Source organism: Lytechinus pictus, chromosome 14 (genome assembly GCF_037042905.1).
Source record: "Lytechinus pictus isolate F3 Inbred chromosome 14, Lp3.0, whole genome shotgun sequence".
Classification (NCBI taxonomy): domain Eukaryota; kingdom Metazoa; phylum Echinodermata; class Echinoidea; order Temnopleuroida; family Toxopneustidae; genus Lytechinus; species Lytechinus pictus.
Genome location: NC_087258.1, coordinates 26,543,534 through 26,562,235, shown reverse-complemented (window position 1 = coordinate 26,562,235; position 18,702 = coordinate 26,543,534). Strand labels below are relative to the sequence as shown.

Sequence of the window (18,702 nt, the reverse complement as noted above, 5' to 3'; positions counted from 1 at the left end):
TGCAGTTTAAAATGAGTATGATCACCATCTGAAGGTGACAAAGGAACTGGATATGTCATCAAAAACTTCACAAAGATCACGATACCGAGCGCTGTCTCGTCGTATTGCCTTTGTTGGTTTTCATTAACACCCGGCTATTCCATCAGGTGACGATATCGTAGGGTGGTCATTACGCCAGGCGTGAACCTGCTTATGATTGACCACCTGGGGTTTGGCCGATTCCGATATAGAATATTTCGGACTCGTGTGTCATGATGATAGCAGTTACTGATCTGGTTTTGTGATCAACACTAATCATGGGGAATTACATGTAACATCCGACTTTAACCAAGTCTAAAACATTTTCTCTTGAAAATCTCCCTGACTGGGTAGTTTCAGACTGCATTGAAGTTCGTCAGTTCCAGTTATTTTGGTAGTGTGTAATCTCCCCGATAGAATATAGTCGCTAAATTGTAGGTACTTGTCAAAATTACAAGAACTTTCCTCACTGGGATTTTTCAAAGGTCGCAGGTATTTTGGCAGTGCGAAATCAAATAGTGGGAACTTTTAGTCCATCATGTAGTTGGGTGCGGGCGCCCGGGATGGCTGCTGAGCTAGCGATTTCGAATCTCGCGCTTTGCTTGCTTATCAGACCATACTGCGCATGCTCGTTACTTCAGGAACTTATCCCGAAGGGTATGTTTCGAGGCGATGAGAATGTGGGAATAATTAACAGGTATTTTTTAGCCTGATAAAGTTTTTGTAATTTAACTGGGATTCTTAAGATCAAGATGGTTTGAAACCACCTACTGAAAGTTTGCCAAATTAAGAATTGAGCACAAAGCTACTGAATGAAAATTACCTTTGTTTAAGCCCATTCCTAAATTTCAGACTTGTGTGTAATCATGATAGCAGTTAATGATCTGCTTTTGTGATCAACACTGACCATGGTAAATTACAAGCCTCAGAAACATTTTTGAATCATTCTGGCTGAATCGCCACCTGGGGTTTGGCCGATTCCGAAAAGAACTACTCAGACTCATTTGCATATGATAGCCTCTCTTTTTGGTCAGAACAGTGGCAAGTTCATTTGATGCATGTCACATCAACACTGCTATTTAATTCACTTTATGTTTGATATCCTCTGATTATTTCATCACTTTAAGTAAAATGATTGATTCCTCTCGGCATCAAAATCGGGGTATTATAGAATTTTTGGGTGACCTGACGACCTTCTTTCTTCTGATTTGTGAAAACCGTCTTTTGAAGACGTATAAAAATATCTTTCTGTAAGAAATTGTTAAGTTGTTATGAACTTCTGTAGATTCCCCTCTACCCCCCTTCCTCCCGAAAAAAATTGTCACATGGTAAAAAGTTTTGCAAATTGAGACATCTTGTCTGAGATTTAGCCATGAAGAAGTGAGTTGAAATAAAGTTTGACTGATATAAATATTCATGTTTGAAAGTTACCTGTGTTCATTAAGCATTTATTTTAATGCAAGCATGTTCTTGTTTTCTCTTTTTTATCTTATCTTTAGATCCCTGTTGCAGTGAAATGTCTGAGCCCGGAGAAACTTAGTCTGGACAAATGTCAACAAGACTTTCTGAAAGAAGCGGCCATTATGCATTCACTCAACCATGAGCACCTTGTAAAGTTATACGGAGTCGTTCTAGACGTCGATAGTTCTCTTATGTTGGTAGGTATATGGAAGAGATGATGCTGGGGAGGGGGAGGAGAAAAAGGGAGATAGTTGGGGTTCGTCTAGGAACGGATATCAATCAACCATCTTGTTCAGTCATACGGAGTCATCCTACATGTAGATGTCGATTGTTTGCTTATGTTGGTAGGCGATGCAATTGGAGATGGGCTGGAGATAGGGAGGGGAGAAAAGGGAGTTTGTCAGGGCTCGCGGAGGAATCAGAATCGAACTCGATTAATAATTTGCCCATCATGAAAGTTTCTGAAGTCGTCATGGATATCCATAGTTCTCTTGTGTTGAAAAAGAATTAGAGAAGGTGTAGGCTCTGCATTGGAAGTATTCAACTGCCGTCGGTGTAAACAGTGCAATGAGCAGCAAAGTTGCAGTTGTCTGTACCGGGGAACATTTCATGAAACTCCAGGGGCCCGTAACACAAAACTTAACGATTGATTCCATTGACTACAATGTACAATCAGTCGTAAAAATGAAGCGTACGATCAATCGCCAACCTTTCTGTTATCTGACAATTTAATGAGATGGCAACAAAATGGCAACCAAAATTGAGGCAAGATTTCAAATACGACACCTCGTAGGATAACATGTTGATGAAACACTTCCTGCATCTTTATATCTCACTTGTTTTTATGTTTTTCAGGGATGAGTTAATCAATCTTACGTTACCTCGGCAGTACATACATACTTGCATGTATCAGTTTTAATGAGGCCACATTCATGTCACATTAATTGAATGTGAATCCCTCCCCCATCGTTATTACAGTATTGGCCTTGAGCCATAGACGGTGTGTCATGTGCAATCAGTGAAGTGTTTAACAGTACATTGTACTGTCCTTTGAATTTAGGATGTTATGATTGACTCATTAGCAGCATGTGGGCAGATGAACATGAGAGATTGAAGGAGAAATACTTGGGAAGGGCGGGGGGGGGGTAGAAGGGACTTTGAATAAGGATATTGGGAAAGGAGACAATTAGGGGGCACAAAATATATTGTGCTTTTCTGTCAAAATCATAACCATAACATGCATTGTCGAATGGCTGAGGTGGGGATCATTACTGGATGATAAACCTACATTAACCAGGGGCCGATTGCACGGAAGGGTCTTTCCAAGGACCGTCTTTCGTGTCGCCCATCTTTTATGATGCGCTGTATGCGGGATATTTCTGAAATGTATGATAAACAGGGGTGTGAAAGTTCAGATTTTTATCTGATTTCAGATTTTTTTGGTTTTTATTTTCAGCTTAATTTCAGCTTATTTTTTGCTTTCCTCTGTGCAAAAAGTATGGGAGCTCTTTCTTTTTCAGACTTTTTCAACACTCTTCAGATTTTTTTATTTGTGATCACTCACACCCCTGGATAAACAAATAAAATTTGTTAGCTAGCATTTAAATCAATTTGTATACAATTTCATGATATATCACATCATTTTATGTACACAGATTTTGTTTACTTTAACGGATGAATGAAATATGTTTGCAAGTAATTTATTTAAAATGCATTTCCCATGGCGCATCATGATCAATGGGCGACACGAAAGACGGTTCTTGCACAGACCCTTTCATGCAATCGGTCCCATGTTAACACCAAATTTCCAGTGGGAAAGGGTAGGGAAAGTATAAAAAGAAAGAAGTTTGTTAAATTAGACATTGAAATATTTGAATATTTTGCTTTAGCAATACAAAAAGAATAGTGAGTGTGATGACTCTCTCTCAGTGGATTGAATGTAGGCCGAAGTGTTTTGCAAATTGTATGAAATTTGATAATGCCTTAAACTTTTGTGTTTTACTTCCAACTCTTATGAAGTTTTCAGTGTTGCATTTGTTTAAATTTTTCTCCATATATTAAAAATCAACCTTCTCGGTGGACTTGACCTGTAACTTTTATCTCCAATTTCACACAGAAACTCATCTCCCCTGTACACATGTCTTTATAAGATAACCTATGACCCACATATATCACATCCCAGTGAATGGAATTTCAAGGTCAAATATCACATTTTCTATAGGGCAAATATGAAGATATGAATTTAGATTATACACTGCTAGAAGAGGAAACAGGAAATATCAATGAATGTTTGTGAGTGTGATTTCCAGATTGTAAATGAAAGACAAGTTCTTAGAGAGAGATAGAGAGGGAGAGTAGAAGTTTGATATTAGATGCATATAAAAGGAAAACTGTGTGTGAACAATGATGAAAAGTGGGGTAACTAAAACAAGTATAATGATTTGGACTGTAGGTCTATAGATTGGATCTTTCAAGTTTTTGTTTAAATTGTAGTTGGGGGGGGGGGTACATGGTTAAAGGTAAATGCTAGTTTTGGTAACGATATCAAAATGAGTTCGTACAGAATCCAATGAAATGACCACCAAAGTCTCTGTTTGTATAAATAAAACATATGTGCCAAAGGATTCTGGAAGAAATTGGGTAATTGCTGAGAAATCAGCAAATAAGCACAGGATTCGGGTAGAGCGTCGGGCCCGACATTCGAAGCAATAATTATACACGGTCCCACGTGCGCTTATCTGTGTTGGGGATCTTCAGCCTGAACATTTTTCAGCGTAGATTTCAAGATTTCACAAAGTTCAGTTTATGTAACTGTACCAGATCTAGATCCTTGATGATATACTGACAATTAAGCCTTGTTTTACAGACTTTCTCATGAAATCAGTGTTTACTGCAACTACTGGAATTTCTCTTTAATATTTATGTTTTTATTTTATTCTTAATTTATGTCGGGTTTGAACTGATCTAGGCAAAACAACTTCAGTTGTATGAAAAGAAAATTGTCATAAATGTAAGCCTAACACTTATAAAATAAAAAAGAATATGTTAGCTAAAACAAATCAACTGGTCTCTTCTGATTTGGAACAGAATTGTTTAAAATTAATGTTGAAGAGGGGGGGGGGGTAGGACACGGTTGAAAACTATGTTCAATTTCTGTCATTTTTCTTAATTTATGTCAGATACATGTTTGAATTAATCTGCCACATCTCTTAATATTCTAATCCCCGCATCCAGCTTCTGAATTAGTGCCTGGCTTCCACACTGCCAATGGAGGTCTGTGGATGTTTCAAATTCTCTTGAGCTGGTGTAATCCCAGCGCTAGATGTCTGATTTAATGGAAGTAGCAGCCTCAAGAACAGAGCAGCCACATGGTCAGGGGCCCTTTGCATGAAAAGTTGCTTTAAGATGCAACTAAAAAAATAATGTGCAAGTCCCTGATTGGTTGGAAATCAAGTTGTGTTTGATACTTGGAGTTTCCTTTGATTGCAACTCTGATGGCAACAGGCCTCCAAACAGCCGCAGGATTTGACAGCCAGCACAGTTTTATCCACTTTAGGATTTTGAATTTCCTTAAGATGTTTTAATCCCAGCATGAGACCTCTGAGCTACCAGACTCAAGTTCAAAACCCTGACATCAACCCCCCCAAAAAAGTTTTAAGCTTGAAAATTCCAAAGCTAAGGAGTTCCCAAGGCTGAGAGAGATCATTGTTTAAAGGTCAAGTCCACCCCAGAAAATTGCTGATTTGAAATCAGACAAGCATAACGATAGAAATTTCACAAAAAATTTGATAGAAAGTTATGCCATTTTAAATTTTTGCTCATTTTTCACAAATTAGTTATATGCACAACTCAGTAATATACAAATGAGAGAGTCGTTGATGTCCCTCACTCAACATTTCTTTTGTTTTTTATTGTTTAAATAATGCAACATTTCAATTTTAAGGATAAGGACCAAGTTGGCTTAACCATAAACTGTTAAAATAATGGCAATTCCATGCATTCAGGGAGGAATAAAATTTTGTTTCACATGAGTGAGTGACTGACGTCATCAATCTCCTCATTTGCATACCGACCTGGGACCCGTAACTCAAATTAAAGGTTAGCGATTGATTGCTAAATGAAATGGCCCTATCAAATTCGTCGTCGCATGCACATTTTGTTCAGTAGACTGACTAGGAACAATCAGAATTGTTCTTTCACATTAGCAATTGATCGCTAACCATTGTGTTACGGGTCCCAGGATGTGCATATAAACTGTTTTGTGAAAAATGAGCAAAACTTTAAAATGTCGTAAATTTTTTATTTTACATCCGATTTTGATGACATTTTCAGTGGTATACTCGTGGGATTTTACTCCTTTTATCCAAATCAACTTTTTATTGGGTCGGACTTGTCCTTTAAACTTAGTTCTTTTGGGATTATCAAGAAGTTTCAAAGTGTGAGGTTTGTAAAAACTTGTAAATCCAGTCAGCCCACAAGAGAGAGAGATTGATTTAAAATTTGAAACCAGGGCCCATAAAACAAAACTCATTGATCAACTATGGGGCTTATTATTTTTTCATGATTGATTGCAATCAATTATAGAAACTAGCCCCATGGTCAATTGCTAAGCTTATATTACAAGAAAGTGTCCACAAAGTTTTTAATTATCTGGAATTATAAGGTTACAATGAATTTTTAAATGCAGGAAGAAAAATTGAATGCCAATCCAACCACAGGGAAACAAAATTGGTCATCTAATGTGATTGTTTTGTTTGTCAACTTTCCTAAAATCTAATTGAAATGCAAAACCACAGTCAAGTGCTAATCAACCACAGTGATGAATTCATAAATGTATATTATAAACAAATGAAATAAGCGCTGAAAATCAACTTCTGGGAAATGTTTGCTGTCGATCTCCTCATCTGTTTCTTTAAAGATTGCATTTTTTTTCATAAACACGTTCAAAGTAATCAGAGGTTGAACGGTCGAGTTGATGAATAGGAAAATGGCAGACACGAATTTGGGAAGGGGAAAGGGGATTAAATTAGATCCCAAGAAAGCAGGGACTTGCATCAGTCCCTGAGATTAAGATCATCAAGGTCACTGCGAGGGTGCCCTTATTTCCCTTGGTTGTCACTTTTCAGGAGATTATCCCATTGGATTAAATATGACATGAAGGAGTAACCCCTTTATTAGACTTGCTTTTCCCAACTTGTGTAATTTTGTCATCCCCTGTCTGCTATTCTGAGCACAGTAGGGCCGTCTGCACCAGCCCGAGTTTTCAAATTAGCGCGCTATTTCTGATCCAGCAAATTATCTCAATCTGAACAATCTCGAGATTATTTGTAATGGAGACGCAATTATCGCACTAGTTCGCAGGATTAATCTCGAGATTGCAATCCCAAGTCGACTTGGGATTATTTGCAAAATAGCGCACTACTTTACTAATTATCCCGCTAATTCGCAGGTGCAGACACACTTGAGATTATTTATTCACGGCGTCAGACCATAATGCATTGATGCCTCGCTCGAGCAGGAATCGCTCTTCTTGCAATGGTGGAGACGGGGTTTCTTGAATCTCGGGATTAATCGCGAAGAGGGCCGATCGGGCTAAAATCTTGAGATTGAGCAAACTCGGGCTGGTGCAGCACCACCTATTCACATTTAGCTGCAACAATCAGTACCACTAGTAACTACTGCAGGACTGCTATTGGTAGTAGTAGGATATTGTTTGAAGTCAAGACATGCAGGCTTTGGAAACTCTGAAGGTATCAAATGCACTGATTTGAACAGATACAAGGTCTACAGATTATTTGTTTTTTTTATCTGATATTGTTCAAACTTTTACCTACATCTGCTGGACTGACTTTTTGTCTCTAATTTCTAAAACAAAATTTCTTTTAGGGTGAATTCCCCTTTTAGAGATCACTCCCATTCTTGAAGAGAGTAGAATAAACATTAAAATATTATACTTCTGAATCACAACATTCCTTTTCTTCTTGAGAGCTAAACTTGTTTTGATCATGTTTGAGTAGTCCTCCCCATTATTCATTAAGAGTGGGCTAAATTGATTGCCAGTCAAAAGTCTTTCCTCTGAAATTGCAAAGAACAAAAAAACAAAAGCAAGAAATTGTGTGGGAAGACATTAATTAATTTGCATCCTTAATTAATCACCTCTTATTTACCCTGGAAATCTCTCTGGTTCAAGAGGTTATTTAATTCAGATATCGCTTTATTTTTTTCTTTTTTAAGGGGAGGTGGGGGGGGGGCATTGATGATTTTTACAGGGTTTAAATATTTGTGAGGAACGTGGCCAATTTTGAGTAGTTGAACTGTGGGACTTAGGTGGTGCCATACATGTACATAGCTACTGGCTAGTATTGGCTTTAGATGAAAAAAAATATTTTTAAGAGGGCCACCTTGTTCTGCATTATCATATTTCATCAGTTTGGGGTAAATAGTCATGTTTATTCACCTGTAATTTTGAAAAAAAAGTTATCACATAATTTCTAAAATGCTGCGTGTGGGGAATGCTTCACGAAAGTACCTGCCAGGTATTTTATCTGAGAGCTGTGCTTGTCAGCCAATCAGAATCAAGGATAGTTGTCAGACCAGACAATTTGTCCGATGAAACTCTCCGATGATCTGTGCTACAATGTGAGCATTGTACACGCTCACATTACGTACACCATTATTCCCTGGTATCATTGGCAACCGTACGATTGTTGTTAAACGTCCCCACAGGTCACAAGTGTGCCCTTCTGAGATCATTCCTCCTGAAACCTTGGAGATGTGAAGGTTCCGTTATACAGGGTGGTCCAGAAAAATCACAGATGTGAAGCATGAGTATGATGCCTTCGAAAACATTGACTTTACTAGATTTCAATCAATGAATATATTGATTTTGCATCATTCTCTTCATTAGAAGATGTGTAACCAATTGACTATGATGTATTCCCCTTTGGTCTTTCAAATCTCAGATTTTGCCAGCCGAAAACCTTCAGCAGAAAGCATATACAGCATGCCCTGAAACCAGCATTACAACGCCATTTAATGGACTATATATTTTTGTTCTTTCAGGTCACAGAATTCACCCCACTAAGGTCACTAGCAGAAAACATCAAACAGGAAGCCCTGAAACCAGCATTCCCCATCACACTCCTCCTAGATTTACATATAGGAAGCCCTGAAACCAGCATTACAATACCATTTAATGGACTATATATTTTTGTCCTTTCAGGTCACAGAATTCGCCCCACTAAGGTCACTAGCAGAAAACATCAAACAGGAAGCCCTGAAACCAGCATTCCCCATCACACTCCTCCTAGATTTCTCAGTCCAGATAGCTGATGCCATGAGATATCTTCACATGTCAAACATCATCCATAGAGACCTGGCTGCCAGGAATATACTGCTTTTTGTCGATGATGAGGTAATAACAAATTAATCTTTTCTTAAGCCAAAACAAAATCAATGATATCTTCTACTTTTCCCCCCAATTTGAGGAATTTATGTCATTCAAATTATCAGTTTTGATTGATTAAGAATCTGTTACTTTTTTAGCTGTCAATGATTAATCCCTATCGAGAAGTAATTCAAAAAGGTTTTTGTTTGACACTAGATTTACAGATGAAAGATGACACTTTTTTTATTTGATGATTAATCAGATTTTCTATCATTTTTTCCCATCATCAAAAGTTGAAATCTGATGTTTGCATATAGATTGAATAAAATTCCTATTTTTATCACCAATATAGATGTAAAACTGATTACTTTTCAAAATTCAATTAGGGTAAAAATGCCCCCTCATTTTGTCCAAAATGTGGGTGTCTTATTCAGCACAAGACAGGGTCAACTGTTGTGTATTACTTTAATATGTTTATGAAGCAGTCCCCAAGTCTATTGGTGTAGCAACATGAGTGCTAGACCACAATAATTTATATTTGAATGATACCTACATGTCACTACTAAAGACCAAATTATGAACCAATTTGTATCTCTTTTGCAGGGTAACAAGAAGGCCAAGATCAGTGACTTTGGTTTATCGAGACGGTTATTATTAGGAGAGAATTATCGCAGTGAAATGAGACCAAATCTGAAGCTACCTCTGGCATGGTAAAGTATCTCCAAGCTTTCATTTTTTATGGTCCAGGTGCAGAGCTTGAATTGAATCTAAGGCAACCAAGGCGACCCTTTACTTTTCGTGAATTTAGAGCTCTTATTTTAGTGAATGTGTCATATAAAAATTTGCCTTATAATAAGTAGCCTTGACCTAATGATAGTGAAGTGTATAAGGCCTGAATGTGGTATGTCCACTCTTCAGTGACCTTCATGGTCCTGTAAGCTTCGTACTGGATCTTTCTATCATTTTATTTACTCTGTTTCTGGATGCCTGTTGAATCATTGACCAGACTCACTCTCACCAAGGTCAGTGACGTCTCAAGCTTTTGGGGAACTTTTTAGGAGATGTTGCTATAATCAGTACTGTCTTTATTTTCCATCTATTATTTTTGTAGGATGCCTGTCGAATCATTGACCAAACTCACCTTCACCAAGGCAAGTGACGTCTGGAGCTTTGGCGTGACTATGTGGGAGATGTTCTCGTACGGGAGGAAACCTTTTGCAACGTTATCAGGAGAAGAGGTAAATATGGTAGTAGCTTTTCCTTGCTTGTGGTGTGACTGACCATAATTTATAAAGGGAAGTCCGAGTTCCTCAACCAAGTCCTGGGGCTTGGTCTTCCAAGAGATCATGAGCCATCTTTTCTTCTCCTGAGAGAACTAGGATCACCGTTTTTGAAATGCTCTTGATGTCGAGTAGTGTCCAGACCCTTCATAAGACCCTTCATTTTTTTTTATCCAGCTCACTCATTATTTTTAGAAACGAATAATGGATTTTGTCAGGATTTTTTTTTTCCTCACAGGCAGTCAAACTAATGATTATGTTTACAGTTTTCTGTAAAAAAGCATCTTATGCAATACCAATTTGCCTGGTAAAGCATGGATCTGCTACATAAAAATATGTTTTTATAGAAAACAAGTTGAATTGCATTGACAGTAAGTATATCAATGATCTTCTAATCATATAAAAATCAATTATTTCTCTGTATTTGTTCAATGACAATCTTTATGAAACAGTGCCCATGCTTGCATGGTAGAGATGGTGTTAGTACATTTTAGTATATACATGTACACACAAAATGGAAAGATGAATCGCAATCATGAATCATCAATCTGTATTATGAGAAAATCAATATAGTGCCCTCTAGTGGTAGAATGTGACAATGCAATAAGTGCAGAGAATATATAAATATTGACAGCTAGCTTGTGTTTTGCCATTGGTAGTTAAAAAGTGTCAGTGTAGAAGACATACCTACGTGCAGTTTCTCACGTTGGGCGTGATAATTTCATTACGCCACCCCCCCCCCCCAACACAAAAAAAAAGAAAGAAAACAAAAGCACTTTCCTGAACCAACTTCCTTACATCCCTGTATATTGTATAACTAATTCCCTGTCTAATATTTCACGCATTGCTTGGGCCTCATCATACATGGTTAATATTGATTGATCTAATCAATCTCGGCTATTGAATGGCCATGACCCAAACATCATGATTGCATATTTCCAAGATTCAGATTGATGCAATCATTCAAATCTATTTAAAGCCAGCAACCCCAACAGTTAGAATGCATTTCATTTCAAGGTGTTTTCTAAATATGGTTTATGCTCATGCTTGCATCATTGTTTTGATAAATCTGTGTACTCTTAATTTCCAAAGATTTCCAAAGACTTTTTGTAAATACCATAGTTGAGATTGATTGGATCAATCGTAACAATTTGTGAGACAGGTTTCTGGTCTTTGAACTCGACATCTCAGTAGTTTGGGTATTTTTTAGAACACACTTCATTTACATGGATTGTTAAAGCTCAATAAAAAAAGAAATAGTAGGGAATATCATAAAGGATCTACCTGCTAGAGACTTCGATAGAAAGAGGAAATATGGATATCAGATAGAGGTATGAAAAGAAGAAAAAGGAAGATTACAAAAGTTGAGAGAGAGAGAGTGATAGAAAAAGAGAGAGATAAACACAGAGAGAGAGAGAGAGAGAGAGAGATGGGGATAGCACAGGCAAACAGAGACGGAGTAAGAAGAGATAGAAAAAGACAGAGGATATAGAGAGATTTGCACTCTGGATAGAAAGTAGTCTGTGGTGCAAACCCTTCATTCGAGTTAAGGGTCTGAATGTGCACTGAAGCCCTCAATTGAAACAGCAAGTTCTGTATGTTCTAGTCTTTGCATGGAGACACACTTGTTGATCAACGTTTCAATCAGTTTCTGCAGACTAGATAGAGATAGGGGAGAAGAACAGAGATTGAGAGAGAGAGGAAAGGAGGAAGGGGGGGGGGTGGCATTCCTAGAAGAAACATTAATGATATTCAAGCCAAGCAGAGATTGCCAAGCAATGTAATTGATATTATAATCTCTAATAGCTTTCCAGTTGTGTCGGCAGAATTAGGGCATTTCAATCTTGTATAACTGGCCATATCAAGAGAGGGCGGAGTCCCTTTAAACTAGGGCATGAGGAAGAGAGCTTTGCCTTGCATTGCAAGCGAGTGACTGATAAGGAAAATTGTTTTGGCATGCCATGTTGTCAACGTTCTCGCCAGGTTCATTCTGACGCTTGGCGGCGCGAAGCGATGATACGCAAGCCGCACAGCGGCCTTGGTGCGTGCGAAGCACGCACGGGGGGAGGGTTGCGGGAGGGGGGTGTCCCCCCTCCCCCGCGGAGCGCGGTAGCTATCGAAAATATCAATATCGACGAGCTTAGATTGCTGCTAAATGCACCACATTTTATGTCTATTTAATGCTTCTCCGGCCACACAGCCGTAACGGTTGCGCGAATTGCGATCGATTGAAGCAGAAAGGCAAGTACTGATGAAAAAGGTCAAAAGAAAAGATTTAAATTCAATCTCATTTTATACTTACAGTTTATAGATTTATTCACATCAATGACATCGATAATGTACTCCATACTTTCCAATGTCTAGATCGCTACGTCCTTAGAAAGTGCGATTCATTTTGTGAATGCGTGTCAATGACCGACTACATCTACGGACCGCATGCGCGCCGCGCCACGCCCTTACTCAATCCAAAGATTGTTGTTCCGACTTTGTTTGGAAGCCTCGGAAGAAAACTTCCGAGGCTTCCAAATAATGGGCATCGGTATTCATGAGACGATATAATTTGCATGTTTGTTTTGTTTTCAGATACTCACTGAAACTATAACTCTCATAATTAAGACTTCTGCTGATGATGTAAAATACTAATAATATCCAATCAAGATTCGTTTATCACTGTCAATTATTGCTATGTTCATTTGTATTGTTCTATACTCGCCTATAAAATAATGAACGTGTCCATCACGAGCGGGAGAAATATTTTTAGTCATTCATCATACTTTAATATTACGATTTTGTTCTTATTATAATTAATTGCGATTTAAAATGTTTTAAAAGTAAAGCTTAATTGACAGGAAAGCAGATTTGTATTTTTAAATAATGCACTATGTAGGCCTACAAATACAGCGTGTGTGAAAGAGAGGAAGAGGGGGGGGGGGGGTTGTAGCTAGGATGGTCGAAGGGGGAGCGCTAAAGGGGAGGGGTCGTGGCGTGGACAATGACAAGGGGATGTTGAGATCGTACGTGTGTGTGGGATTGGTGAAGAAGTCAATATTCGAAGCGAATGCATATTTATAGACATGTCTATACTACTACTGATGATGACGGCTGAATAATCTTTCTTTACATGTATATTTTGGCGATTTTGAATTTTAAAAATATTTTCTTGCACCATGAGTGGGAAGATCGAGGTACGTGATTCAATAAATTGCATCAGTTTTCAAGTTACAGAAATTCACGAACAGATTATTAAAATTGAAAAAAAAAAAAGAGTCAGAAAGATCTTTTTATAGCCCCCATCCAGCGTAAACAACATGAAGAATATTTGAGGTCACGAAACCAGCTGATTCGCATTCATACAACAGGTTAACAGGTCACGCACATGGTACACAGTCATTCCAAGGGCGGGAATTCGGGGAAACCCGTTTTCAAGCACAATGATTGGCTCAACCCAGAAAGTGAATACTAATTAGATCACGTGCCATCGGCTTTGGGGCGTCTCGTTCACATTCCAACTCATTTCATAAATATAATCCACTCGCAGTAATTAGGCTAACGACGTTGTAAAGATAACTCTATTATCTATATATAAAACACAATTCCGATATAAAACGTATATAACGACATAAGTGAAATTGAAAAATTCATCCAGCGATATTCAAATTATACTAGCGACTCATGTGGGCGTGGGCAAACGAAATACATATCCTCTAAAACGTTCACACATATCAACTTCAATAATTCGTACTTGAAATGCAGGGGCCGCGGAAAGGTCTTGAAAGTGGGGGGGGGGGCTGACCATCATGCAAAAAACGCAATCAGATGGTCCTGTTTTTGTACACGGTTTTGGAAAAAAAAGTGGGGGAGCTGAAGCCCACCCAGCCCCCCCCCCCCCCTGTTTCCGCGGCCCTGAAATGAATATCTGTGAATGAATTGTCAATTCCACTTTGTTGAATGTGTACTTTTATTGAAATCTATTGAATCACGTACCCCTCCCGACCAAGTCCAAGGGTTAATTTTCCACTCGCCATAAAGATTATGCAGCCACAATCACAGTAGACACATCCATAAAAGAATATTAATTTAATTCGCTCCGAACATTGACTTCTTTTCGCCAATCCCCTCCCCCACAAAGTCACAAACATCCCATCATTTTCATTTATATTGCCCACGACCACCTCCCATTATTCTCTTTCTCCTTTACACAAATTAATTTCAAATAATATTTTATTTTAAATCGTAGTTGTTACCGGGAGTTGTTAAGCAATTGTACAACAAATTCATGAAGCATTCACTGTAATGACTAAAAACATTTCTCAGGACGGTGACAGGTGCGTTCATTATTTAATTGGCAGGCAAAGAGTAATAAAGAACAATACAAATGAAAATACACTGTACGTATAACTCACATTAAAAAATGAGTCGTAATATGATAAAAAGCGTGAATAAAATTAATAAAGATTATTACTTATGAAAATTATAACAGATTCAATGAATATCTGAAGAAAAAAAAAACATTCAAATCGGTTTTGGATCCCATCTAATTTTGGAAGACTCGGATAGATTTTGATGCCATGTGCGATTTGTATTATGTATGTGGCCATGGCGAGCGCTAGTGCAGTGACACAGAACTTGGTAGACACACCGTCGCGAAATTAATCAACACTTTCAAAAGATCGATGTAGAGATCAAGACTTTGGAAATTATGGAGTAAAATTGGAATATAAATGTGAATAATCATTTTGCTGTAAGTAAATGAGTTGGACATTATATCAATCCATTCCTGTGGCTGTGGCTTTGTCATTATTAACGTGATCTTTTAATAATTTTCTCAATTCGTTCTACGGCAGTGTCATCAGAAATGCATTCAATGAATTCATGTAGATGTAGCTATAATAAGGCTGGGGCCTGGGACGAGATGAAACTAAATTTTGATCGAATTTTTATATTATTGTTTGACACACTTTACTTTTGACAAAATAAATGACAATATCAACTGAAATTCGTAACATCTAAATTACATTGCCCAACCCAGTAACCCACGGTACCCCTCTCTTCTCACTTTATTTTTGAGCGTATTTTACTACCATTTTAAAGACGTAAATAATGAGAGCAATGCGATACGCAAATGCGAGGTAAACATCTTCGCACTTCCCACATAAGAGAGAGAGAGTTAAATTGGGCCTCGAGTCGAGGTCGTATCGTATACAGCATAGTAGCGAAGCAAAGAAATCCCGGGAAGAAATAATCGACAAGTTTATTTTAGGATCTGAAAAGCAGATTGTTTTTATTTTAAATATATTATTCAGTTTTTTGTGTGGATCTAGGCCTGTTTTACAGTTGTCGGCCACGGTTGTCGGGGAAGTTCACGGTTGGCGGATTTGCCCTGAAAATTTTCAGGGTTGTCGGCGCCCGCCAACCGTGACGCGTGGTAGCGAGAACGTTGCATGTTGTGATCTTTCCAAAAATGTATTATTGCATTTCTTGTGGGTTAATACTTACTTGGTCTACTGGAGATAGTCTCATACCACTTGGGCTAGACCCATTTGGTCTATTAACAATTTGGTCTAAATGCTGTGTTTGGTCTACACTATGCTTGGGCTAAAATACAGACTTTAACTTCATTGCCATTTTTCCACTTTGTCTCCCGTTTTATATAATTTTGTTCACACTTGTCAAATGTCAAATTGACATTTGATCCATATACTCTTCATCTAATCATATAGACTTGTGGTGTTAGACCAAGAGGATATTTGAGATAAAATAGGCATAGCCGAACGGAAAATAATACAAAAAGGTATATAGACTTAATAATAATTAGACCAAATGGTTAGAAGACAAGCTGGTTGCAGTGGAACTAGGGTTAGATCTTGTGAGAAGAGACTGAACGGCAAGTAGATAAAGTGGGTTAAGACCTAGTGGCAATCTACCTTATACATGTACATGTAATAATATTCCGCATTTATATAGCGCGTAACACATCAGAACGACGTCTCTAAGCGCTTCACAGATATATTATTACCCCGGTCATCGGATCCGTACATGCCTGCATACAATGTATGCCCTTCTCCACTCCCTGGGGAGCATCCCAACAAGAGTTCCAAGACTCAGTTGCTAGGCACACTACATAGGCTTTCGCATCGTACCGGGTGCCCATTTAACACCTGGGTGGAGAGTGGCAAGTTGTGGATTGACGCCATGCCAAAGACGCTAGGCCATGGTGGGATTCGAACACACGACCCTCTGATTACAAGGCGAGAGTCCGAACCGCTACACCACGGCCCTTCCTTGTACCTCTTCAGTGCAGTCAAGGTGTGAATATAACGAATCAAGATCACACAATCTGCATATTAGGGATTGCCTCCGTGAATCATAACTCTTCCTAAATCCATCAGCACCTACTTGTAAGGTGTTAATAGCCTGTCTGGCTCACTAACTTTTCACAGACTAGCGACACTCAACAGTATTGTCCACTTTACCTTTGTGGGTGATGAAATCTCAATTAAAAGTGGCTTTGCCCGTCTCCTCCCCTCCAATGTCATTTCCTTTAACCGGCCTATGTCTCACTCACCAATTCCAGTTCATAGACCTTTTCAATAAATGAATTCAGAGCTTATATGCTGCTTACAATCAAATTGAATTAAATAAATTGTCGCACATACAGTACACTGTATATTGGCGTCAAAAGATAATGCCTTACTACTATACACAGATTACGCAGTTGCCGATAGCTTATCACCGTCAGCTAGATACATGTACAGTACATCGTACAGGTAGACTCAGCACAGATATTGAACTGGACTTTGAACCATAAGGTCCACAGTTCAAATCCCTCTACTGCACCCACATTCTGTGGCAATGCACTCAACTGTACATGTACATTGCCACTCTCCACCCAGGTGTAGTAAACATGGGTATCTGGTAGGAAGGATCCCTTGAATGCTCAAACATCAGATCAGTGTAGCCGTGCTAAAGAATGGGTTATTCATGTAGTATGCTGTGCTTAGAAACATTGGGTGATTTCAAGTTCAGTGTTGACCTTTTGGTGTTGGTGTTAGGTCAATTTTTACACGATTATAACACCAAACATAAAAAGGAAGATGGTCCCGAAAAGTCACTCACTAGTTGTTGAGATGTCAATAATGTGATCTGCATCAGTTTTACAAACTCTGAATAAGTTTTGGAGCTAGGGGAAGCAATCAAAATTTCAACACCAACACCAAGGCCAACACCGGACTTGAAATCACCCATTGTATTAGGTGCTAAATAAAGGTTGCGTTTTATTATTGTTTTGTTATTGATTCTGATTATTTGTCAATACAAACAATGTAATGTAGAAGGTTATGCCATGATGATGTAAGCATTTTTCCAGCTTATCATGCAAGTTTTGATAGATTTAATCATCGAGACATTACTGCAAGTCCAGTCAATACAGGTATAAGAGTCCAACGCAAAACGTTTCTATTCTTTCTCTTGTCTCCAATTGCGGATAAGACTTCTCTCATTCATGTATTTATAGCCAGTCTACGGAACGAAACCTGAGAAGTCTCAACAGTGATGTCACGCCTTCTTGAAAAACAAAGAACTTTTTTTTATCTCTTGCAGTCGTCCTCATTTCTTAGCCCCATTGGGTATCCTCTGAATTAAAAACATCCTCACGGTGCATTGCTTTCTATTGCGTGACCTACATCTCTCCATCATCTAGACAATCTCTGATAGTTATTTAAATCTTAAGGATCATGTAATAGCAACATCAGTCATGTGACATTGGTTATGTGACCGGTAATGGTAGCTATTCCTGTTAAACACCCCTGTAGTGATCATGATATGTATAAAACAAAACATGAATTCTATTCTAATGCATGTAGAAATGGGCTATTTCAATATACAAGTATTCTGCAGACACAGACCCTCATTGGCACTTCAGGTCAACATGATGGTCTTGAGTGAAATCTGTCGCAAGTTCCAACCGGCTGTACTAATTCAGGAGAATCTACTATACACAATTTCCCTTCAGCCGTAGCAGACTGAAAAACAATTGGACCACTTTGTTTTGACGAACCCAGGGCATCTGTTGACTAATTTCGAAGTAGATGCAACATGGATTATAATTGCGATTGCATGCGCATTTGATGGATTATGAGGTGTGTGAGGAATAATGAAAATATGCTTGTAGACGTAAAAAAAAGGAAAGTAATTGTAGAATATTTTCCAATGAGTGAACATGATACATACATGTGGAATAAACAATATCTGATGAATCGAGTTGTGTAAAGGGTTTTAATATAGACGTTCCTATATATTAGTCTAGCTTTAAGTCAAAATTATGTAAATTATAAAGGAATAGAATCTATTTTAATCATAGGATCTTGTGAATACTTTTCAAAACGTTTTGATTTTTTCCTGAATGGGAATCAGGACATCTGATCCGAATTCTTTACTGTGTAACAGGAATGCTGCCTTCAAAATATATCTTTGAAAACTACTTCTCCATTTATCAGCTCATCACATCTATGTATATCTACACATATACCCCCTTGGGTCTGCCTTAAGTTTGCAGTA

At 38.2% G+C, this 18,702-nt stretch overlaps 1 protein-coding gene across 1 annotated transcript; it reads left to right on the top strand.

Moving 5' to 3' along the window:
* Positions 1-1,521: 1,521 nt before the first annotated feature.
* LOC129276838 (ack-related non-receptor tyrosine kinase-like) lies at positions 1,522-11,482 on the top strand. Its single transcript, XM_064109322.1, has 4 exons — positions 1,522-1,676; positions 8,702-8,893; positions 9,470-9,576; positions 9,978-11,482. Exons 1-4 carry the CDS (start codon positions 1,602-1,604, stop codon positions 10,144-10,146), a joined length of 543 nt encoding a protein of 180 aa, XP_063965392.1. The 5' UTR covers positions 1,522-1,601; the 3' UTR covers positions 10,147-11,482.
* Positions 11,483-18,702: the final 7,220 nt, after the last annotated feature.